This window comes from Corvus brachyrhynchos, unplaced genomic scaffold (assembly GCF_000691975.1).
Source record: "Corvus brachyrhynchos isolate BGI_N302 unplaced genomic scaffold, ASM69197v1 scaffold136, whole genome shotgun sequence".
NCBI classification, from domain to species: Eukaryota; Metazoa; Chordata; class Aves; order Passeriformes; family Corvidae; genus Corvus; species Corvus brachyrhynchos.
In genome coordinates, this window is record NW_008239080.1 from 8660175 (window position 1) to 8686473 (window position 26299).

At 35.6% G+C, this 26299-nt stretch overlaps 1 protein-coding gene across 1 annotated transcript in view; it reads left to right on the forward strand.

Moving 5' to 3' along the window:
• CSMD1 (CUB and Sushi multiple domains 1) overlaps window positions 1-26299 on the forward strand; it is a 1107925-nt gene that overhangs the window by 559965 nt on the left and 521661 nt on the right. Inside the window, exon 4 of the mRNA XM_017739215.1 lies at window positions 14861-15055. Coding sequence (XP_017594704.1) covers window positions 14861-15055 — 195 coding nt within the window. The remainder of the gene's footprint in view (window positions 1-14860; window positions 15056-26299) is intronic.

Here is a 26299-nt window from a genome sequence, read left to right on the forward strand (position 1 = left end):
CTTTTGGATATGAAGCCCTTTTGCAGGTCAGGATTTTGCTGAGCAAGCTTTATGTTTATATATATAAAGATGCCTTCCTCCTTCATTCTAAAATGGTGTTTTTCTCACTTTGGTATGTCAAAAAATGCTAAATACTTTCTCTTATGATCTGATAGAGTACATGGGAAATTCTGGAATCCACAAACAATGCCTGGAAGTGTGGATTTTTTAGGTTCTTTGGGGTTTTCCTTCTCCACATGCAGACCCATAGTCCAGGTGTGTGCGAGTTTCATAAAGCTGTACTTTAAACTCTGTAAACCAAAGCTTTTCTTTGGATTTGTGTCTCACAACTTGTATCTTCAGAGTTTTTCAGGTGTGAAAGCTATAGATTGAATTGCTGACATTATCCTGGTATTTCTACATGAAAACCACTGCCGTAGCTGTGAGAAGCAACCTACCTTGTCTTGAAATAGAACAAGTGTTCTCAAGTTCTAGAGATGAAATTAAGACAATTTCATGTATTTTTAAGACTTTTGCTGTCAATATGAGGGAGCAGCAAGGACGATCTTTGCTGCTTGGCTGGCTGGGTCAGGGGTCTCACCAGCAAGAGCCTGGGGGAGCAGGACAGGGTTGAGGCTAGTGACAGGCCTAGCCCTCGTATGGGCGGACAGAGCTGTGGGGATGGGCACAGACCTACATCAAGGCTGGTACATCAGCAGTGCTGGCGGAGCTCTCTGGAAAAGCCCTGAGCCCCAGCAGCCAGACCTTCTGGTGAGGATGCTCTTGGGGTGCTTGGGCTGACATCTGAAGCCTGTCACTAGCTTGGCAGCATGCTGGTGGGAAGGGTTGCAGACTGTGCCCATAACTAAATTTAAGTGCTCTAAAGAGTTTTAAATAATACTCTCTTTGTAAATGCCTGAACTCTGTTACAAGCAGAGACTTTAAATTTCAGTAGTATTAAATTGCCTTTATCTGGGGATGTGTGGGATCAGTCAGAAGAAAATGCTTTGACTGCACAATTCTTCCCTGAAGTATGTTGATTCTAGGGCAACCTTTATAACCAGCTTCTCTGTGCATTTGTATTTCATTTACCCATGAGAATGTCAGAAATACTTTGCCCACTAGGAGTCTGTAACTCTCGTAAGGAGACCTTTGTTCACAAAGATCATCGGTGATACTAGTGTTTTGATAATTGAAAATACTGAAAGAAAAATGTCCCCTTGATTCTTAATAACCACTTTTTAAACAATTTTTTTTTTTTACAATTTGTATGTCCTGGATTTAGCTATCTAGTCTGTATATTATTTGAATTTCTGACTGTGAGTTCTTTGGCTAAACACTTATGATTAAAAATAAGCATGAGTACACGTATGACACTGCATTGGGACTTACTTGCTTCAAATGAAGGACAAACCCATGGGTTTCTAAATCTCACTCACTGTTTCAAGAAAAAAAGGTTTAGTAATTGTGAGATATAAAAACTCAAAATGCTTTATTTTCAAATAAGGTGCTCTTCCATGCCACTTAATTTTGCCAGTAAGATAATTGAAATGGACATCTAAAACAGAAATTCTGGAATTTTCCTTCAGATTTTGGTATGTCATGTAAGACCAAGAAAAATGTCTGTACTGTTACCTACTTGCGTCAGACACAATTTTTTAAACACCTACCACATTGCTTCTGTTCCATAAGAATAGGTTTTCCAAAATACATTTAGTAAACTATTTTTTAGCTCTTAGTGAAAGTATTTTGAGGAGCAGTTCAATGTGTAGTGATTCTTACAGCATTTTTAGTATACCTGTATTGCTTCAGCATTCAGCATCTAAAATATGTTCCAACAAACTCTAAACCTGATTTTCTGACTGTCAGAAACCATGAAGATTTTTAATACCCAAAAGTGCCATATATTGGAGATGCTGAACTGGCACTTAATAATTTGAACTATTTTGTTGGTTTTGTAAAGAGTTCTTATATTATTGGGAGGTATTTCACAGCCAGCCTTGGAACCACATTAAAAATGTAGGTGAATGATGAAGGCACAGTGTGTGTGTCTCTTGAGACGTTACCTATCACCTTGACAAGCTCTTTATAAATTGAAAACTGGTTTAGCAAAAAAGAGCTGCTGTGATTACTGAATGAATATAAAGCTTTCACTTCTCTGTCATTTAACAGCTGGCAGATTACAGAACTGCTTTTTGGGGAGAAAAATTAATAGGTTAGTGTTAGTAGAGAGATACATAAAATCACTTTCTCTCCGAGGGTTTATGTGAGGCAAATTGGTGTGGCAGGCTACACCTTAGAGGGGCAGTGCAGCAAGAACTGGTGCCTTTCAGACTTCAGAAACCCATGAAATGCCCTAGGTAGCTATTCAACAGGTTAAAATCTCCAGGCAACAGAGTCGTATGAAAGCCTTAGGGGAAAAAAAAGCCTATTTGATCTATTTAAGTCTTTTGAATTTGCGTAGATATGATCCTTACTATCAGTACAGTGCAGATTTTATCCTTGCTTCATTCTTTCATATCCTGTGGGGATATTCTTTTATGTTCTTTAATTTTGTTTTGTTTCGATATTTAAGCAGGTGGGGACAGCTTTATGTTGAAAACAAACCCCAAAAAGCTTCTTGGTTATATGTGAGAAGGTTGTCCTATTCCATCAGAGATGGCAGCAGAGATAATTTTATGATTTCTCCCCTTCATGATCACTGTAAAGGTAAAGATGGTCTTAGTCCTTCTTTCTGTTCACTGTGGGATGTATCATAGAATTATTAATAAACTAAACAGGAGCAAAGTGCTCTCTGACAGCAAAGGGATAAAACAGTGATCACACAGCCATCCAAACGTTTAGTTCCATCTACCACAGTAGCTGCTGACACTCTTGTTTTTCCTTGTCTGGGATGAGTGAGCAGTCAATAAAGTCCCAGTGTCTTGTCTACACCAGAATATACCCCCTGTCAGGACGTGGGCAGAGGCACTGACAACCATCTATACTGTTGTTGGATGGATCACAGAACGAGTTTTGTTTAGGCCAAATAGCACTTTTCTGAAGAACTCTTGGGAATGATTCAGAAGTTGGTACAGCCTGGTGACTGTTCCGAACAGGAAATCTGGACACAGCCATCCTGTTTTGCAGGCTCAGAAAGTTCAATAACAATGTGCCAGCTGGCCCCAGTTCCGTTCAGTTTTAGTGTACAGTGTAGTCATCACGTCTCCTTATCCTGATCTAGTGACTCACATGTATGTAAAGTCTCTGGAAGTGCAACACAATCCCCAGTGGAACACAGACTTCTGGGGGTTTGAGCAGAGGAGACTTTGTGGTTTTTTAAGATTTAGAGAACAGCCTTACCCCCTTCCATATTTGTACTACAGAAACAAACATTAAATTAATGAGTTCTGGGACAATTTTGGTATTAAACTCTCTTCCCTTGCTTACATAAATAATCTTTCACACAAACAATAGTAGACAATCTTCTTTAAATGCACATTGAACAAGTATTGAAGTAAACTTCCTTTGATATGGCATCAGCCGCACAGATGGCTTCATTGTTTAAATAGCCACAAAACTAATTTTGCTGCCAAGATTGTGACAAAACTGAGGTGTATGAAAATATCTTCTGGTGTTCTATGTGCTGTTTTGAGCTTATGGTTAAAATATACAATGACAACCAAAGTGGACAGAATGTCATAGTACATAAAAACATTGCAAAGAGTTAGCGAGTTTCTTCTGGTTTTTTTGGTTTTTTTACCACTTTGGTGGTGTTGGAGTCCCAAAAGAATGGCAGAGTTGGAGAAAGCATGGAATTTTCTTTAATTGTGTCTGTCTGTGTCAGTAACAGCCAGCATCTCATAAGAAGAGGTAGATGAGAATCTAGCATCATCTCCAGATCCAGATGGTCCTGAGAGTTAGTCCTCTACAGAGTAAGTTTTGATTAGACCATTATTGATCAAATAATCTACAAATGGGACCAGTATAGACTTTAGTGGGGTGCAGAGTGTTATTTTTGTGGACTCCAAAAGGTCAGTTGTGCAGAATGAGTTTGAGAGTAAGATTTTAAATAAAAAGGGCAGTTGTGATTTTTAACTACAGGTTGGGAAATCTTCACTCATTAAGAATCACTGAGATCGAACTCAAATAAAATTCAAGCCTTAGGAGCCAAGTGCCTTAGAAATTTCAAGGGAATTTTACACCAAGTGTTTCAGAGGAAGTGTCCAGACAAATCTGTCCACTCACTGCCACTCTCCAGTTCCTTGCAAAGTTATTACTTAGCAAACAATGTTTATAGGTTTCACTCTTAGCAATCTCATTCTTCTCCTGGGAACAACCACAGGTAATCATAAGAAGACTGAACCTGTGATATTTGTGGTTTAATATTTTTATTTCCTTTTTGTGATTATGTATTTAGTTAAAGGGATATCATGCAACTTTGACAATAATTGTCTTTTAATATGGAATGCAAACAAAATGAAGCATTTTTAACACCACAGTACTTAGTTAAGGTTTGCAGTGGATTTAAGTAACATTTTTTCTCCAGATTCCTGCTTCCTTGTCCCATCAGTGCAGAAGGATTTTTAGCAGAGTGCTCATACATAATGGATATAGGCACATCAGCCTGCCATAAGTCAAGCTTGATGGCTTTTGAAGGAGCTTTTAAGATTTCTTATGTCAAAACTAACTACAAAAAAATCCCCAAAACCAAAAAACACTTTAGTATGGATTTGCATGGTGGGCGACAGATCATTTCTAGAAATATCACCTATTGTCACATAATAAATACATGCTAAAATATGTACTTACATGACAGAGATTTCAGAAGTTCTAAAGATGCTACTTCATTTTACTGAGGAAAAAAATTAGGAAAAAAACCCAAACCAAAATCAAAATCAATTAAAGGTTTTGTTTATTCAGTCTCTAAAATACTCTCTTTTTTTCTGATTAATTAGGGTACCAAGAAAAACATAATGTAAAATTGAAAATGTAGGGTTTTGACTTTCTTTCTGTTCTTGTTTCTCTTTCTCCTCCCATTTGTGCATGACCCCTTTTACCAGGTATTTGTTCTACCTGGCATACAAGGAAGTAACTTTATAGAAAGCAGGTGTCATTAAGAAACCTTGGATTATGGTTTCATAATATAGTTCACTTTGCTCTCTGAACTTGTTTTCTTCTTGATGCTCTTCATTCTTATTCTCACACAGCAGCCAACAAGCATCTCAGCAGTGTTACCCACTGCAGCTTCGTCATCCTGCCAAACATGCAATTACATGTGTGTTGGAGGTTGGTTGTGTAAGCCACTGTAGGAAAAAAGAAACCAGTGCAAGGCAACACTGAAAATAAGCAACAGAAAATCATGTTGTTGTGTTAAAACAGAGGTTTTGTGACAGAATTTGCTGTTTCAAAGAGCAGTCTCTGCCTCACCTTGGCTGGTTAAATGGAAAACATTTGTTGCATGTTGTGAGACACGCATAAAACCAATTAATTTGGGAACCTTTTCTTCCCTCTGAAGTTATCTAAATGATAAAAAATTATAAACTCTCACCTTTCTAAATTCAGATTAAAACTGGTATTTTCATCAAAAGTATGTTAACTGTTCACAGGCTAAAGCTGTGGGGTGCAAAATACTCACTGTTCCATTTAGGTCCACAAAGTGCTGCACACTGAAATGTATGCTACTTGAGGACTTCCTAGGTAGCAAACTATTTATAATTCTTCTATAGCTGAAACTTTTGAGATGGCAAATTCTTCTCCTGCCCTAATATTGCTATTTTCCCATCTGGCAAAAGTGGTGAGCATGTTACATGTCACCCTTGTTGAGGTATGAGCCTGCAAATGCTAACCAGACAAAAGTCTTCATAACTCCCATTTCTGTGGAGGCCATTTCAAAGAACAAATGGGGACAAAGTTGAAAAAGGTGCTGCTGAATTTCTGTTATCACAAGAATTTCTAACAACAGCAACAGAACAAAGTATTGAACTAAGAGAGGAAAAAAATCTATCAACATTCCTTCAGGAAACTAGGAGGACATGGACTGGCAGGAACTTGAGAACTTCAATGCTGTCGTCCATACAGACTCCTGGTCTGGTTTTAAACTGTGTGCAAGACAATTCTTACCACTGACCAGGGACAAGGGCAGGACAGAGTCTTTTTTTCCTGACACCGTATCAGTAAGAGATGTGAAGAAAAAGTTAGTGGCTATGACATTTGCTGTGCTACATTTTCAGGACCTAACTACAAGTCCTAATTCCTTTCATTTTCAATTGCAGGCACAGACAAGAGGCTTGTAAGTCATATTGAATTCCTTTCAAAATTTTGCCACATGATTGTCTGTTAGCAAGATAAAGTTTCAAGTCTCTGGAGGCAATAGAGTGCCACTTACGAAAGTGTTAAGCACAAGAGAATAGTTCTGGAAAGCTTGCAGGACCCCACATTCCAGCTTTGCTAAAAGCCACCACAGTGTCTCAGGACTGCCTGAGCCAGAGCAAGGAGCACTCCTGGTGCTGGTGCAAATTGTTCCTTGGGCTTTTTTGTAATCTTAATAAACAGCAAATCAAGATGAAAGAAAGAAAGAAGGAGAAAATGAGAGAAAAAGAGAGAAAAATAGAGAAAAAAGTGGGTTTTGAAACACCGTTGCCTTACTTTAATTAGTAATGAGGGTCTGCAGATACGATGGCATGCTGGTGTTAGCTGAAGATAAGCCTCTATTAAATCATCAGAAGAGTATCCATTACTGAAGTGGATCTTTTCCAAATTTAATCTGCTATTACTTCCTTTCTTCTCTTTCAGTCCTATGAGGTTTTCCCTGACCTCTAAGTAGTTAGGCTTGAGAACAGACATGTGGTATATACAACAAGTCCCACAGTTTGTATTTATCAAATAATACAGGAGATTAGATATTTTGCATTAAGCTTAATCTGTTCAGATTTAAAGATATTTTTCTTCTAGAATGTATTTTGCTGAAACATAAAGCATTTTGATTATATTTAATAAGCATTATTTGGAGTATATCTACAAGATTTGTATACAATGCAAAGGGCAGATACTGCATAGACTTCTGATCATCGTACCGACAAACTGGAAGACAGACCATAGAATGCACTGAACGTTTTTGAGGAGATGGAAGGGCATTCTTTAGATATTTTTAAGAGAATGACTAATTACTTTTGATTTCTGATAGCTGGCAAAGTTTCTGTTTATAAATTTTGCACAGCCTCAAATACTTTTTATAGCCTTGGCCTTGACTGTCATGCTCCACTTGTTCTCCTCTTTCAAGAGAGATCTAAAAATTTGAAATATTGCTTGCTGATCTCAGTTCACCTAGGAAAGTGTGTAGTACATCTGAGGCAAAATAATAAGAGGAAATAATATGAGGAAAATAATATGAGGAAATAGAAGGTCTTAGTTCTAACTTCAGACTGTCTTTGAACTTGAGAGTTTTCTGGCATTCTTTGTATGATATTGACTTTTATGGTCTTATAACCAACAGCAAGACATTTATTACATAATAAAAGTAAACACACTAAATAAAAAATCCATCAATCTCTGGTTATTACCTGCAAAAGAAAATTAAAATATCAATCTTAATGTGGAAAATGTATTAAAGTTGCTGTATACTCCTAAATGATTTTCATTGCTTTCAATCCAATACAATTTTGCACATCCTTAGAGATGGACAGACACAGCTGGGTAAATGCATGTAAAACAAGAAAGCTGTATCTTTCAAAAGTGATACAATCTAAGCATTTTATCTAACAAATATTGCAATGGTTTATGTATGCAGAAATACAGAAATTAGCATCTAACAGGAAAGAGATTTCTTCTGATCCTGGGATAGTACGAAAATAAGGTAGCATAAAATAAACATAACAGCTTTATTTCTGTCAGCCAATAAGGCTTTGGGTTTTTGTTTTATTTGTTTGTATTATTTTCAGAAAAAAAAATTGCAGGTACGCCCAGCAAAGACAGTCTGAACAAAAAAGTTGCCAACAGATAGAGGCCCATGTTGGATGCTGCAATATGTACATATCTGTGCCACATAGACCCTTGAACATTGCATTTGGCACCTTGTAGTGTAAATATGGCTTAATTATCAGGTATTCCATGAACTTGCACTTTGCATGTTTTTGTTTCTGAGTGAACTCTTCCTTCCCCTAGAGTAAGCCTAATGGAATCCAGTAATTTTTGATGAAATAATTTTTAAGAAGGATGTAAGTTTGATGTTAGGTAACTTGCAGACTAAAGCTTTCCCATGTTAGTTGTGTCTGTATGGGTATCTGTATGTGCACATGTGCCAATGACAAACAATTTGGTACTACCCTTCTAATAGTAGATTCTGATCATGATTATTCGTAATTCTTGAGTTGAGAAAAATTTCCTCATTTCATTTTTGGAGTAAATAAAGGTGAAAACTGTGCATGAGTCACTTAGTGACTCCATGTCAGCTCCTCCAATCTACTGTTGAACTGAAAGTTAAAACCTGGAACAGATACTCAGTTTGCTGGAGGTCCATCACTGTTGAAGTACAAAACTAGCTGTTACTGGGCCCAGGGGTATTTAATATCTTCTTTAATGACTTGGAGAATGGAGTGCATGCTCAGCAAGCTTCCAGGTAATAGAAAACTTGGAAGAATGGCTGATATACCATATGGTTAGGCTGCCATTCATAGGGATCTTCAAAGAATCTGGAAATAAACAAGCAGAAATCTCATAAAGCTGAATGAAGAGAAATCCAAAGTCTTGCATCTGGGAATTAAAAGCCCCAGACACCAGTAATCAAGAGACCAGTTCTGCAGAGAAGAACCTTGGGGCAACTTGTTCACCAGGGATCAGCAATATGTCCTTGTGGCAAAGAAGACCAAGAGCATTTGAAGTTGTCTTAGGCAGAGTCCTGCAGCAGGTTGAGGGAGTCCATTATTCTTTCCTGCTCAGCACTGGTGAGACCACACCTGGAGTGGTGTGTCCAGGTCTGGGGCCCCAATATGAGAGAGAGACATGGACATATTGAATTGAGTGCAGCAAAGGGCCATGAAGACAGCTAAAGGCTTGGCACATCTGACCTGAGGAAAGAGAGATCTGGGATTGTTCAGCCTGGAGAAGAGAAGGCTCAGGGGAATCTTACTGAGTTGTGCAAATCCCCTGCTGGGGACGGGTAAAGATATGATGCAGCTTGACTTTTTTTTTTTTTTTTTTTTTTTTTTTTTTTTTTGGACTGGCAAGGTGAGAGGCAATGAAGACCAAGTGAAATACACAAAATTCCATTTAAACAAGACAAAAAGCTTTTAAAACTTCTTCTTCTTCTTCTTCTTCTTCTCACTAATAATAATAATAATAATAATAATAGTAACAATAACAATAACCTAAACAGACACGGTTTGGACAACATGCTCTGGCTTCTTTGTCTCTTTTGCTTTCCAAAACCTGTCATTTCCATGTAAGAAAGTTTGTAGACCATGTTGCATCTTGATAATAAAGAATTTTGTGAAGGGTATAATAAAGACCATGTTGTCTTGAGAATAAAGAATTTTGAAAATTTTGCACTGTCTCATTTCTGTCATGTTACTGTCCCTCTCATAAATGACCTATGTACACCTACAGTGTTTCATGCTAACAAAAATCAGAGCTGGTAGATCAACTAACTATTCATGGTACACAGCTCCTGGAAATAGAAAGGACAACATTGTTTAATAAACTGACAGTGAAATATTATATACTTTCCAATTTAGTCAATATTTAGAATTATTTAAAAAAGAAATGTCAAAATCTACTGTAGTGGAGCTTAATGTAAGACATTAGAAACTTTAAAAAAATCAAATATATTGATTTTGTAGTCTTCCTCTAGGTATAAATGGCAAGAATAGTTTTACAGAATTCTTTAGAATTAATTTTTCAAGGGAAATTTCATTAGTTCCACCTTGGATAAAGCTCTATATTTTTTCTAAGAAAGATTTATTAAATAATTTTACGTGTATGTATCCATAAATATCTAAGTCCAGCCTTTGTTCAGTACAGTACTTTTTCTTTTTTGAAAGACTGTTAATTTTTATACTGAGTTCCTTTTGAAATGAAGATGTTTTCTGAATTTGAGTAGAGACTTCAGTTTCAGTGCCATTCTTGCAAGAGAATTTAGCTTTTTTTCATCTCCTATTTGTGAGCTTATTGTGTTCTGTTTTTATAATGAGTATACTTACTACCTTTCTCAAAAATTATTTTCTTCTTCTGTAACTCTGTAAATACAGTTGAATGTATATCTCCTATTTATGCACGAGATGGCAAAATGCAACTCTTACTGTAGCCGTGTGGACAGGATATCATGGGCTGTGCCTCATACCTGCTGAACATCTTGACATATGCTGTGAAATTTTCTGAAACCCTAATTTTCTCCACAGAGCTTCTGAAGTCCCTCCCAGTATTGTAACTCCAAAGCTGTCACTGGTATCAAGGGACTATCTGACTTCCTCCTCTTACCCTTTTTCTTTTGTGTGCTATTTTGCCTGTGGCCACCAATTTAAGGTAATGTTAGAAAATACTTAGGGGTCTGTAGTAGAGGGACTATGGAACCACAAAAAGTCAGCACATTTGCATTCGGCTAAACTTAAGTGCAACTTGGAAAACTTTTTCAGCTGTTTCAGTAACAACAGGAAAAATAACGAATATATCCTTGTAAAGTCATGTAAAGATATTGAAATAAATGGAGGAAAACCATTTACTTAGTTCCTTTTCTTTCTTGTTTCCCCTTCCTATTTTTCCTAATTGGTATTAAGCTGCTTTCTGAATTGTTACTGTCAAGTTCCAACTACTGTGTGTGGCCTATATAAGCTGAGCAACTGGTTCATGGAAGGGTGAAACTGAGATTTTAACTGACATAAGCAGTTTGAGCTTTTTGCTGCTAAGGCCTCTAGGCGATCTTTGCAATCTAGTTGATGATGATGACATCTGAGAAAAAAAGAAATCAGTTGTTTCTCCTGAAAATTATTTTCAAATTGAGCCTCTGAATACTAATTGAAGCAAAGGTTGGAAAATTAATTTTCATAGTTTTATAACTGGTGTCAAATCCAGATGTCTTACTCATGTAACAATTAATAGGATTTGGGCTACCAGAGACCTCAAATCCATCAGGATTTATCAGAAAGTATCTTTTTTTAACTTAACTTCTTGAACCAAAATAGAAAAAATCTTACCAAATCAGGACATTGCATTGCCAGTAGCTGTTATGTAATGAAGTGGCAGTGGCAGTGGCAGTGCTTTAAATGAACACATGAAAAACTTTAGGCACTTGTTATTGCATATTTAAAGACTCTTGCATTCTAGTGTGGACACCATAGTAAGAAAACTTGGGTGGAATAGTCCTTCAAAAGTTTATTCAGTCCAGAGACAGCTACCATTTATATTTTGGTTTCGGTTTTTTTTTTCCATTATCAACCACTGCTGTTTAATTTTAGGTGATTTCTCTGTTATGATAAATCAGAAAGAGGTAGGTGATGAAGTCTAACATATTAAAAAAAATAAAAGAAGGAAACTCTTCATAAGTGAAAGCAAAGGATAACTATGTTTAAACGGCCGTCAGTATTCTTTCATGTGGTCTGTGTTGCAAGTATATGTAGAGTTCAGCCTTAGAAAGAATCTTGAAAAGGCTGTGTAAATAAATAACCCGATACACGCCACCTAAGAATGAGTAACTTGTTAAATATGAGTACGTTTCACTAATAAATCTTAATTAATAAACAGTGCTACAGATTGATCTGTGCTGGGAAGTGAAGACTACATAGGTTTTTATGTCTGTCAGAATGGTGAAGATAGACACTCCACTTGAGGAGAAAATCATCAGAGAAAGATATCCTTGGCTATCCCATTCTGCATATTTTTGCTAAGACTAAATACAAAGACTAAACAGATTATTTTTCAAACACTGTAATTACTTTTTTTTCCAAACTTGGAAAGGATTTGGGTGAAAAAAAAAAGGATATGAAGCATGGTGAGAGCACTCTGATGTTAGTTCTATATAAAAAATCCATTATCTTAAGTGCTTCAGTGCAGTATAGTTTATAATAGTTCTCAATATGCAGTGAACATCAAATTATTTAATGAATCAAGATCCTGTGACTGCAATCTTATTGACAGTAGACCTCAGTGACTCTACAGACAAATATGGGTCTTTTACTGAAAATTTGGCAATGAATTTAAAGCTTGATGGATACATATGATAGCTTTGGTCAGCTAGAATTCTCATAATCCAAAGATTAAACTATTTTTTTCACTGTTAGGAACCTTCAAAGGCTAATTCATCTTAGGTCTAGACTAGAAGCAGTGAAGTCTGTGCAGATGAAACTGTGTCTATCTCAATATACTTCATCAAAGTTTTAGAAAAGCACATAAATAATGTAGTTGAATGCTTGAACTTGAAAAGGGGTGAAATCCAGTGAACTATTACATGTATTATTAAGTATGGCTGTCATTCTCAGATCACTCATTTTTTTTCCTGGGTTTTAGGAGGTTGTTGTAAAGTGTGTGCCAGTTTCAGGATGTCAAGCACCATTTTCTCTGGAGTTCTTGACAAACTCATAGTGGTAAGATGCAGGTAAACATCATATAGTAGAAGAATTCACACAGATACAAGACTGACTTGCTGCAATACAGTTTCAACAGTTAGCCAGTGACAGTTGTTATTTATATGGCAGATACAGATTTTCTGTGATGTCTTTCTTTAGGAATGAAGTTGATCAAAAATCATAGTAGCTTTGAAAAATGCTTTTTTTTTCTGACAGAACACCCTCTCATAAAAATAAAATCTGGCTTTTGGATTGTATAAATTTTTGCTGCATGCATCGGATCTTTTGATGAAACTACTTCAATTTACAGTTCTTTGTAAAAATGTTTTGATTAGAAAATAAGGTAAAGAGATCCTTGTCTCAAATCCAGGTATTCTGCTGTATCAAAGGAGGTAACAAGTTTTTATTTGTTTGACTTGTATTGAACAAATGCCTGTTAACCTATCCTGACTAAGGCAGCAAAAAGGGGAAAGTTTGAAAAGAGTGAGGTAGCATTTCTCATAGTGCTAAAAACATGTAATAACATATAGCAGTACATGCTGTAGCTTATAATATATCATTGTTTTCAGCTTTTAGGAATACCAATTAGTATCTTTCTTCTATTCCAATTATTCTGATGTCTTTTTTTTTATATGTAATCACTTTATTTTATATGTAATCTTTCTCATATATGTGAATCAAACACTGACTTTTTTAACAATGTGAGTGAGCACATCCAAAGAAATAGCCTAGTCTGTTAAGCCTGCTGAAACAGTATAAAATAAGCCAGGTATCATATTGTTTGCTTCTACTTTGGATAGCTGTTTACAAACAGCCTTAATTAGTTTCCATAATTCAAGAAATCTTAGATCTTTGATCTGCAACTTGAGTAGAACATATGTCTAACTCATAATTCATTAGAGTGTTAGGTGATTTTTGTTCCCTTGCTAATATTTTATAGAATTATTTTGGTATTTCTATCATAAAATTGTGTTGTAAGTGACAGTGTTCTCTCTTTTAATTTTTTTATTTTTATGTTTCTTGACCTTTTCAAAATTTTGTTGTATAATTTGCATTGTAAATTAAGTGTAATTATTATCATTTAAATGCTACTTTGACTAACTGAGTAATGAATTAAGGGTGTGCATTCAATAATTGAACTTATGTGGTATAATGGAGAATAATTGATATTGGTATATTGATATAACGCTTTACAGCACTCTAAGGATATACTTGTGTTGAGTAACTAATCCTCTCAACATGCAGGTTATAGGTTGGCATGGTTATGTTTAATCTGCAGATGGGTAGAGTAAGGGAAAAGAGAAGTATGGGGTGAAAGAACTTGTTCATCAAACCTGTGGCTTCTGAGATGACACCTGAATTATATGTGAGCTTTTCAGACCACCATTTCTTTGATGCACATGTTTATCTTCTGTGCTCTGTTCATTACTCATTTCAGCTCCCTGTACTTATTTGTTCTTCTCTAAGGAAATTAAAGGATTTTAATTTGTACTACTTCAATGAAAGGAATGGTGTGCCATTAAAAACTTTCAAAGAAATTTGAGAACAAAACGAATTCCATTTTCCTCCTTCCCCACACTTTTTGTTTTTTGTAGGTGGAGAAGTATAATCTTTAAAATGGTAACTTGTTCAGACAACGTCTTTCAAATAACTAATATTTACAAATGGTAGTAAGTTTCTGCAATAAAAATGTCCATTCATGTTTTCCCAATGTCACTGCTTAGTTTTCCTTCATATTTTCTGTTTCTTTTAACAAATATTGACTTAATTTATTTTCTAGAACTTGAACTAATTTGAAACTAAGAAGAAAATCAAACATTTTTGTATATTTGAGACTTTAATTTACTGTCAGAGAACAGTTAATTATTGGATTCTGTTAAACTGCTATTTCACCACCTAAATGAAAGCTGTACTTAAAGAGCTTTCTACTGCCCACATCCATAATTATGTTGTGTGAATATCTTTGCAATATTTACAAAGTAGAATTAAGTAAAAAGTTCTTTCACTTAATTCAAAGAAATGCAGCAAGATATGTAGGATACTTTGATAGAAAATAGATCTGTAAAGAACTTAATTGAAGGACTGTTAAACCAAGAACTGAGTTTGAAATTAGTTTTGAAAATGATGATATCTGTTACAAACTGAAATATTTTGTGTAAGTAGATTCCGTAACCTAATTTCACCTTATTTGTATAAGAAATACAGTTTAAAAAAAAAAAAAGAAAAAAGAAAAAAAGAACCAAAACACCACAACCAAAGCCAAATAGTTAATTATTGCTGTTGGGCAAGTATTTATTATTTTTTCTGCAAATTTTAACTGTAATGTATTCCATTCTTTCTTTTGACAGTATTACCTAGTCATACATGTGGCAACCCAGGAGAAATACCTAAAGGAGTACTTCATGGAACCAGATTCAACATTGGGGATAAAATCCGATATAGCTGTATCTCTGGTTACATCCTAGAAGGCCATGCCATGTTGACATGTATTGTGAGTCCTGGGAATGGCGCATCGTGGGATTTTCCAGTTCCTTTTTGCAGAGGTAAAAAAATGAAGGAACAAAATATCTTTTAAATACAAACAGCAGATTAAATAAATTTATTCTGAGGTGCTTTTTTCCCTAAATGTAAGTGTACTAATGTACTGTCTAAAAATTGACACTATTTAAAACTGTAATTACTAAAGCAGTGACACTCCAGAATTTTCATTCAGAGATAGATGTTATCTACTTACCTTTTATCCTTTCCTTTTATATGGGCATAGCTATATCAATTTCATGGCAGGACCTGGCCAGGAAAAAGCTTCAATGATGTAAACTTTTGAAGGATGGTCCAGTCCCTTTGAGGCCCACTCCTGCTCAGAGCATGGATATCTTCAAAGTTGTGTCAGACTGCTCAAAGTTTTGCCCAGTTAAAAATTTAATAGCTCCATGGATGGAGATTCTAAAGTCTCTCTGGAAACCTGTCATGGTTCGCAGCTACCCTTATTCTCATGTCCAATTTAAATTAGAATTTTAGAGATTATGTCTATTTCCTCTGCTGCTGTTGTGGGTCTATGAAAAGATCCTCTTTCCATTCTGGCTCTTTCCTAAACTAAACAGTGCTGTTAGATTTTCACATACTCTCCACTTGTTCAGGCTGAAAAATCCTTTTCCTTCATCCTCTTGTCTCATACATTGTGTTCTTCATCATCTTGAAGTTTTAGTGGCCATCCTCTGGGCGTGTTCTAGTCTGTCAAAGTCAGTGTCTCTTTTGTACTGAAAGACCCTAGGTTGGACAAAGCATTCTGGATGAGGCCTCCCAAGTGTCAAGCAGATGAACTCTAACTCTCTCTCTTTACCTGCTGGCTATGCTATTGCTCATGCACCCAATACAAGGTAAGCTGTCGATACTGCAGAAGTGCACCACACACTCGGCTTGTGTTTCACAAGGACTTCAGGTCCTTTTGTCAGAGCTGCCACCTAGCAAATAATTTTTGCATGGGATGATCCTGTTCCAGGTACAGGACTTTGCATTTCTGTTTTGGAATTTTATGAGATTTCTGTTATTCTTCCAGCTTGTCAAATCCTGTCATAAAAGTTTGTCTGAATTGCAGTCCTGCCCCTCAAGACATCAGCCCATGAGATCCTCTTTATCACTTCACAAATAAGCTGAAATCTGCTCTGCTCAAGTCCAAGAAGTTAATTCTATAAATTGCCATTTTCAATTCCCTCAAGATATTCAGCTAATGGTTATTGTGACCACAGTTGCTGTTGAATATCACTTATCTGAATGTTCTTTACTCCTAGTCCAACTTGCCCTCTCCAGTACCTGCATTAAAAAAATTATTCTAAACGACATTAGCTATCTAGTTCATTGCTTGCCCTCTGCTGTGCTCCCATCCCCAGAGATGCTGGGGTGGTTAAAATCATTGATCATAACCAGACCTAGTGTCTGGGAAACTTCTAGTACTTTAACAGTTTTGATCACTGCTCAGTCAGATGGCCTGTAACAGATATTCACCATAACAACCTCCCTCTTGATTTTCCCTTCTCATTCTAGCCCACAGGAGCTCAAGAGCTCACTGTCTATAGTGCAGCAGAGAGAACTCTGTTATTTCAAGATCCTACTTTGTGTAAGGTGCAGCCTCTCCTTTTTCCCTGCATTTCCTAGGAGTCTGTGTCTATCCATTGCAGCCCTTCAGTTGGGTGAACTGTCCCACCAAGTCTCTGATCTCAGTAACACCACAGTTCTGTGACTGTATATGCACTTTCAGTTTTTCCCATAGAGCACATTTTTGCATACAGGCACATGAAATGGCTTCCTGCTTCTTTGTGAGAGGGAGGGAGAGAAACATCCATTGCCTTGTCCACCCCGTCTTCTTCCATGGGCCTGTTCTCCCTTTAGGTTTTCACCTGTGTCCATGACAAACTTAGTTTAGAGCTCGCTTCACTAGGTCAGCAAAACTCTTGCCCTGTTCAGACAGGCAAATCCTATGTCTCCCCTCCTGTCCTCATTCCTTGAAGGGCACCCTGTAGTCAAAGAGATCGAAGCCCTGTTGCCCAGCACCAGCTCCTTAGTAAAGCTTTGTTCTGCTGGAATTTGATACTCCTACCTGAACTTTTCCCCTTGTATTAAGGAGAACCCCTCTGGTCTCCTGTGCTCTTCAGCCTATTCTCATGTCCTGTGGATGCCCTTTACTGCTACTACTACCACTGCCTCAGCAGTATTACTGGTACCCCTGTGGATGAGCAACAAAGGGCAACTGTTTTACCCAGTAACGGTTACTTGTGACTGAGGGCTCTTATATCGTAATTCCTCACAGCAAAGAAATATTTTATAATTTTCTGTGCTCCAAAACAAATGCAAGGGTTAATAATCAAAAAAACCCAACAAATATTTTGGCCATGTCTGTTTTTTGTATTTGATTTCAATCAGTTTTCAACAGAGATTTCTTTTACTAGTGCTTCAAAACAGAAAGAAACAAAAATTTTCAAACCATTCAGCGTCTGATCTTAGATGTTTGGTTTTTTGGGGTTTTTTTGTCCTTTTAGTAAGAGGCAGCAAACAGGTGTCAGAAAAATATAAATGAGTCCATGGTATAATCAATGTCTACTAAATATTTCTTCTGTTTCTGCAGATACTGCCTGTTTTGGCAGTGTTTGCCTACATACAAATATCTTTAACAGGACTGAAATTCTGTCCATAATTTTTAACTCTGTGAATATAATCTTTCAATAAAAAATCAAGTGTGGTCCTAAACCTCCTGCAGAACTTACATGAAATCCAAAGAATTCTGTGTACATTCTGACAAGAAATGAGGATCATAACATAAAAGTTATTTAACAGCTAATGATTTATGTGAGCTGAGCCATTGCCTCAGTGAATTTTAGAATCCATGTGGAATGTGGATTTGATAAGAGATTTTAGACATTCCTTTTTTTATTTCATTTTATCAGTCTGGAACATATGCCATGAGGTAGTCCTTTTCATTCACTATGTCTTCAAGCAAGACATGTTCCCCTATTATTTCTCTAAGAACCTTGATCTTTTCCATGAAAGCATCTTTTGTTACAGTTTTGTTTCCAGATGGTAGTCTTCTTTCTTGTCATCATAAACTAATTTCATGGTACACATGTAAGATAATGTTACAGAGTTAAATAAAGCTCTGTGGCTTATATACTAAAAAATCTTAATAGCCTTGTTCTCTGTGATATGTTTCCCTAGTTTTGCTGATGCTGAAAAATTACTATTTTCTACAGTTTTGTTGCATAATAATTCTAGAAACATTAAGAAGCTGGTGTCCCATAATTTATAGATTGTCTAACTGTATAACTGCTGTTTTTGCCAGAATTCCTAGTGAACTTCTATGTCTCCAGGAGGATGTAGACAACATTGATTCTTGTATTTGCCATTTTATTTCACTGGCTGCTGCTCAGTTTCAGAGGTTCTCTTTTTAAAGTGTAGCCATAGTGAGAGTGGTGGAGCTGGACTGTACTGTAAGCTCATTGATGGCATAGAATGAACTCTGAACAAAAGTCAAATGAGTCAATGATATTTTTATAAAGTTTAGAGAAGTTTACTGTCAAGACATTTGCTTTTTTTTTTTTTTTCTGTTTTCTTTAAAAAAAAACTCTGGCTCCCCCAAATAGAAAACAATCAGCAAAGAAAAGTTCAAAGGTAAATCCTGAAATGTGAGGTAATTATTAAAACTTATTCCTATTTTTCCATAAGGTAAATAAGAGCAACTATGGACTTTTCAACTATTATAAGAAAGCCAGGAAGTTTACCATGAGTTTCTGCAAAAAAATTGTATAGGTGACTTACAAAAATATTCAGAGAGAATCAATGGTTCACCTATATTTTTTTAATATGGGTTTTTTCCTGAGAATTAAAAAGGTCTTTTTTGTCTCAATCTCAGCTACCATAATAGGATCACCCGAAACATTTACCTTCTTTGTCTTGAGGTTGAAATAGTGTGCAGTACAAGTCTGACACATTTTGAAAGTTAATTTCATTCTCTTCAGTAGTTCCTCTAATAGCTGATTTATGATATGTGACTACTTCTAAATGAACTTTTTATAATTAGGTTCTCAATTCTCAGTAATTTTGAGAATCCCTAGTTGATTATAGTTGCATGAGTCGAGATTTTTATGAAACTAACATTAGGAATACAAATTGGATTAGTGATATTACAATGGTAAGCTTTTTCTCACAATAAAAGTAGCTGTGAAGAGAAGAACATGTAATATATTATCATTAAAAACACATCCATCTATTGGAGGGAAAATAAAGAAGACAATAAAGTAAAAAAGATCATATGTCAGAAAAGTCCAAAAGGAAGAAGTAATAATTAATCAGGTTTCAGATTTAAGAACTATTACTGAAGAAATATTGCGGTTAAAATATATATATTTTACATACACACACACACACACACATACAGGTATATTTATATATATCAAAAATTAAAAAAGATATTCCTAGATAAAGGAAGAAAGGAAAAAGAGTCTATGATTCACTTAGAATAAAATAAACTGAGATGCAGAGCTGATATTTTTGAAAAAAAAAAGCTAAGAGAAATTGATGGTTTTGTTATTATCCGTACCTTCTGTGGTAGCAAGCAATTCTCTGATATAATTTCTTCTCAGCCAGTTGATGTTTAGACAAATACTGCTTAATAAGTTTAAGGAGGAGAAAAGATGTCCTGATCCCACATTTATCCATGTTTACAATAAAAAAATAAAAAAAAAATTAAAAAGGGAAATAAAAAGAACATTTTCCAATAATTTTGCTTATTAATGTTACATTACATGATAATATTTTCCCTGTATCCACCCTATAGTCTATAATTTTTACAGTGAAATAGTAGATTCCTGTCTGAGCAATTTTGTTCACTTACAGAATAATCTGATTTGGTGCAATGTTTACATTGAGATGAAATTTGGAAGCCCTCATTGTAACCAGTAAAATAAGTCAGAGAAGTATTTCAGGAAAAGCAGATTGAAAAGCAGATACTGTGTAATTTCTTACACAGTAGTGCAGGACTAGTAGATCACACCCAACAGAGGTGTGGACACAGCTACAAGTACTCATTTATATATCTGTGTGTGTGTGTGTGTGTGTATGTATATATATATTTTCACATACGTGTATTTATGTTTAGATGTTCTTGTTCTAACATGTGTCAGTAGGTATGGAGGGGCCTGATAAAAAATTGAAAAGATGCCAGGTCAAAGACTGATCTGTGAAATAAAGGGCCTGGAAGCTGGGAGTAAATGAAAAAATGAGATGACCAGTATAAGAAAACATAGCCGAGGTATCCAGAATAATAAAGTAAAGTCAAAGAATGGAAAACAAAACTTGAGCCTGACCATTAGAAATATGAGCAAAGTTTATATCAGAGAAAGATTCATTTATTAAAAAGGAAAAAAACACTTCAGAGGCAGTCATAAAAAGATGAAGGATTTGATAACTGCCCATAGAATTACGGGAATAACTGGATTAACTTTCCTAATTATTATAAAAAAAAAGTGAAATTTTCAACAATCATTAATTTGGTCTCAAAGAATTCAGCCCTTTCTCTTTTTGCTTTAAAATTAGGACTTTACTGTTCATTCATTGTAGACTGTTACTTTTAGATATATTATCAGTGTCAAAAATATATTCTGAAGTGAGGGATAATCATCACTGGAAAATAGTTTAGGATACTTTACTGTAAAATAAGATAATATTTACAAGATATTCTGAAGATTGATCTTTTATTTCTGTGGGAGAGAGAGTATGAAATTACTGCTGATTAATTTTTGAACTTCTTAATTTAACTCTCTTCTCTTAAACCAGGTTTTTGCATTAAAAAAATTTTAGAGCTGGGGTTTTGATTTTAAGTTTGCTCAAGTGCAAACTATCAATTAATCAATGAGCTTTTCTGCCAGGGTGACAAATAATTAGTCCATCACTATTTCTGTATTATTTGAAAAATACAACTTTTTTGACCAATACAGCAGATATCCCATCCAGAGTGGATAGAGAGGAAATAGGTCTTTGTAATATAACAACCAATATGATAGAATAAATAATTCAAGCTTAATAAATTAAGCAAAATGTTTAAAAAATAAAAACAACCTGTGCAAGACTACCCACCTGAGTCCAGTATTCTCAGGGCCCATAACTGTGGAATGACCCCACCAGGGTCTACTTAGATCAAGGTCACTGGAATGTCAAAGCTAAAATGTTCAAGGTAGTGCTGCAGCTGGAATGGTTGCCCACAGGTCCCTAAACAAATTGCAACAATTTGTGTGTTTCTATTTTGTACATACTATTAACTTCATGTGAGAAATATGATTATTTAATATATGTAAAATAGATTCTGTTTTCCTAAATCACAATAATTCCTGAAATTCTAACCAAAAAAACCCCCCAAACATTCTACTTAGAGAGCAATCCAAATTATTTTGAAGTGCCCTTTGACAACCGTGGAGAGAGAAATAAAATTAATCTTAGATGCATGGTCTAATGAGTATTTAATTTATGTGAAGTTGATCAACAGCAAGAGAAGAAATTGAGAAAGGGAGGCAGACTGATTAGAGAACTTAGCTGGGATGCAGTACATCTGGATTCAAGTGATGATAGAAAAAAAACCAAGCAACTTCTATCAAGTTTCTATTTTTTATAACACAGAAAAGAAGCAGAGCTTTTACCTATTCAAAATAAAGTCTGTAAAAACCTAAAACAGTAAAGAAGATAAAGAAGTGAAGGTATATATTTTGATGGTTAAATAGCTGTCTGCCTTTTGGAACTAAATTAGGTAAATGAGCTATCAGATGAATGCATAATGCTACACCATTGTAAGACTTTGTGATGTGTTTGGTCATTCTGAATCTGCAGTTTAGCAGTTTGACAGTTGGCATTGACGTGCTAGAAGTTATTTTTAAACTTTCCATGCATATACTATGACTTGTTTTTAGGTTTTTGTCAGTAAGACATTTTAAAATGGTAATTTTAAAGTCCTATTTTTAAAAAGTTATTTAACAAACTCCTCATATTAACCTTTTTGAAAATATACAGAGCATGTGTTTGTGTAAGTAATCATTCATCATTATTTCATAGATGTGTTCTCTGTACTGATTTTTTTAAATGAGGTACAGTTATCTACTTTCTCACAAACAAACTACAGAAAAATGCTATTTAATAAAGAACTGAATAAATCTTAGAATCATAGACTGTCTCAAGTTGGAAGGGAGCCATAAGGATCCTTGACTCCAACTCCTTGAAGGGCTACGTAAAATTAAACCACATGACTAAGAAAGAGCATCATGGAAACGCTCCTTGAACTTCAACAGGTCTGTGCCATGACCATTTCCCTGGGTAGCCTGATCCAGTGACTGGCTGGTCTCCCAGTGAAGAACCTTTTCCTAATGTCCAGTCTCAGCTTCCTCTGACACAGCTTCCTTCTGTTCTCTTGTGTCCTGTCGATGGTCACCAGGCAGATACCAGCATCTCCCCCTCTGCTGCCTGCCTGGGTTAAGTTGCAGACTGTCATGAGGCCATCCTTAAGCCTTCTCGAGGCTGAACAAGCCAAGTAATGACCTCAGCCACTCCTCCTAAGTCTTGCCCTCAGGACCTCCTCTGCACACACTCTAGTAGTTTGATGTCCTTCATATGCTGAGATGTCCAGAACAGCACACAGTACCTGAGGTGGGGCCATACCAGAGCTATGCAGAGTGGGACAGTCACCTTTGGCTGGCTGGCAATGCTGTGCCTGATGCCCCCCAGGATATGGTTGGCCCTCCTGGCTGCTGGGGCACTGCTGATTCATATTCAACTTGCCATTGACCCAAACCCTCAGACCTCTCTACATGGAAGTGCTCTCCAGTCTTGATAAAGAACTATTTCAGTGAAGCTTTTAATAAGGCTTGCTGAATAATTTATGCCCGAGGTTCATTTAGAACCCTCTAAAGCAGCAATTTTCTTTAATTGATAAGACTTATAAAATGTGACTCAAAATGACAATATGTCATTTGATGACGATTCATAAAATATCACTCAAGTTTTTAATTGCACCTATGCTATTGCTGGTGATAGATAAGGAAATGACTACCAATGACATAAGAAGAAAAACTTTATTACTATGAATTTTGTATTTTAAATCACCACTGTGTTTTTATCACTTATGTTACAAGAGTAACATATTAATGTGGTTTTTCACATGAAGACCTTTCAATATAAACTCAAGTGGAATAGCCAACTCCAATATTTCAATTCAGATTCTTAATTAATTTTGAAAGATTCTAAATTAATTTTGAAAGGTCAGGTTAGTTTTAAGGTTTCAGCTTTGTTTAGTTTTGGTTTCATTATGCAATAAATGTTATTTTACTTGCCTAACCATTTTATTATCTTTTATATTAAAAAAGGCATATGGAATACAGAACATTGCACTCTGGAAAGCATTTGTGTGGTGAGGAGAGAAAAGTCCTGTAAAAATGATTGAATGTTCAAAAGATACCTTAACCAATTCAAAGAATGTTTTCTAAGATACCAATTTTTTTCTTCATCCTTGGCTATATGCTCATCAAGACTTGCATCCCACTTGTAGCAAGATTCATTTATGCAAAACATGGCTTACTAAAATTTTCAGATTATTATTTTTGGTGAAATCACTCTTTCTATCTTGAAGAAAAATGAAAGGTTTTTCACTGACTTCCATGGTGGTACTTTTGATTTTTTGCATGCATAAACTTGATGGATATGTTTATCTGTTTTATCTAAGCTACACATCTATACAGTGTACATACTTTTTTTCAAGTGGTGCCAGCCATATGTTTTTGCATATGTACTTTATATGAGATGCATATTCTCTAAATTTGGAGCACTTAATTCCTGACTACTGAGAGATCCAAATGTTTGTAGCTTTATACTTCAAGTAGTCATTTATGCTGATACAAACAGCACTTTGTGCAGTTGCTTACAACTTGAAAATAACCATAAGTGTTTGGAATTAATTACTTGCACATTTTAAAATGCAATTTGTAAATCACATAGAGTTTGAATTCATGAAGCCTCAGGCACTATCTGCTATCAAATTACTGCAAGCACAGTGATGCATTAAGATTCCTGAGCACTGTTCTAACTCTCTCAAAAGCATGACATAGAGAAGGCCATGGCCAAAAACGATGATCAGTCCAAGGAGGCCAACTAGCTCTGGGACCAGCTGTGTAAGACTAGACAGTTTGCATCCTACTGTCTGAGCAGTATGGCCATATCCTGCCTGCCTGCACTCCCTTAAACAATGCTTTACTATTCAACAGTCTGGTTGCCTTAGCCTGTGTACCACTTGTGACGAGGGAAATTCCCAAAGCATATCCACATCTGTCAGAGAGAAAATACTCTCTGGTTCAAGCTGGTTTCTGCGGTCTTACCTAGCTGACTAATGGTCTCTTTCTGTTTCTGTGTTAGCTTGGTTTCTTGCAAACCTCTTCAAAATGGTGTTGTGAATAGATTAAAGAGCTGTGCATCCCTTTGGGCAGATAGCTGTAGTAGTGTGAGTTCCTTTGGCTCGCATTGGTAATGCACAGTGTATAAATTTAGATTTTTGCATGTGGCTGTCAGAAATAATGAACTACATTTCAGATGTAAAATTCTGAGCTTTAGAGCGCAAAGATTATTCAAGGCCTCTAGCAGGAACAGTGAGGAGTATTGTATTTACCACTAGTATGTTACTTAATGTCAGTACAAACACAGTGGGAGATGGTATAATTGAGAATGCTGTCGTAACGAAATTTAACAGCAGCAGCTAGCACCAAAGAGATATGGCTGACTTAGGATTTTGCTCATCTTGCTGGTTACCCTGCATGGGAAAAGTCTGCTTGCTGGCTTTCAAGAATACAGGTGGAACTGTTATGTGTTAGAAACTGAAACTCAAAAGTGCAGGCACAGGATGTATGAAGTTAATTTGTTTTTCTTTGCTGGGTTGGATGATGATCTGAAATGAACTGCTAGAAAGTTATTTAATTAAAAAAAAAAAAAAAAAAAAAGAAAAACCACAAAAGCAAAACCGAAACAACAACAAAAAACCAAAACACACACAAAAACACTAGGAGAAAGGGTCATATCAGATATCATTTATTAACAAACCTCAATTCTCCTGTCTGATTTATTATAGATTTACAGTAGTTTTCAAATTATTTTAATCTTTGAATGTATTATGCATCAGGAAATTTGAATTTGATTCTCAGCTTTATCCATGGTTCTTTAATTTTCACTTCCTTTCCCCCTTTCATTCCTCAGAGTCACAATGGCCTTTTCAATATACCCTGTATGAAAAGCCAGAAATTGAGGAAGGAATCACAGAAATGGCCTGATTTCACCAACAAAAAGAAATATTTTAGGAGATTCGATCTATTCTAGCCCTATTCCTTCATTTTAAAAAAGAACACATAAATATTGGGGTCTGAAAAGTAAGATATGAAATTAATTGAAAAGACATGACCTCCTCTGAAAAATCTGTGTGCCAAGAAATTAAATCAGTAAGGCTTTGGTAGCCAAGGTTATGTTACATTTATGTATGTCAAAATTTACTTTGCATGTAGAATAGTAAAGATAGATACCTGTTTGAACCCTTCAGCAGCTTTCTCTCTTCTTTTTAGTCAAATTAATGCTCTATATGTTACTTAAACATTAAAGAAATTATTCTGTTTCTACCTTACTTCCAATTCTTCCTTTAATTTCCATCACTTATCAGCTATTTAGCCCCTTTTAGTAGTCTCCTTTTTCTAATGTCCAGCCACAGTATTCTTCCTTTGATTCACATGAGTCCTTTTTTCCTCCGAGTCTTCTTTTAAAATACACTTTCACTGACAGGCTTTCAATTATGATTGAGAAGAGCAGCTCTACTCCTACCCCTTTCTATTGTCTTAATTAGCTATTCAGTTATTATTCTAATTAGACAATAAGCTCCTTGTGTTATGCACCCTGCCAAACTATGTGTTTTTAAATCTCCACGTTATAGTATGCAAATAATACCTAATGATAGTAGCAGTAAGTTAAGATGGTAAAACCGCATGATGAAATGCATCTCTTCTGATCCTTCACCTATGCGGAAATATTTTTAATTACTATTGCTTTAGCTTTCATAGCCACATTATCAAACAGCAAAAGCCACCTGAAGAATTTTTAAATTCTTATGTCAATGAATTGTATGGATGACATATTTTTTTATTTGGGGTTTTTAAATTATATGTTCCAAATACCAAATACTACTGATAATCCACAAGTTTTTGAAGCTTTCAATGAAATCTTACTGAGCAAGG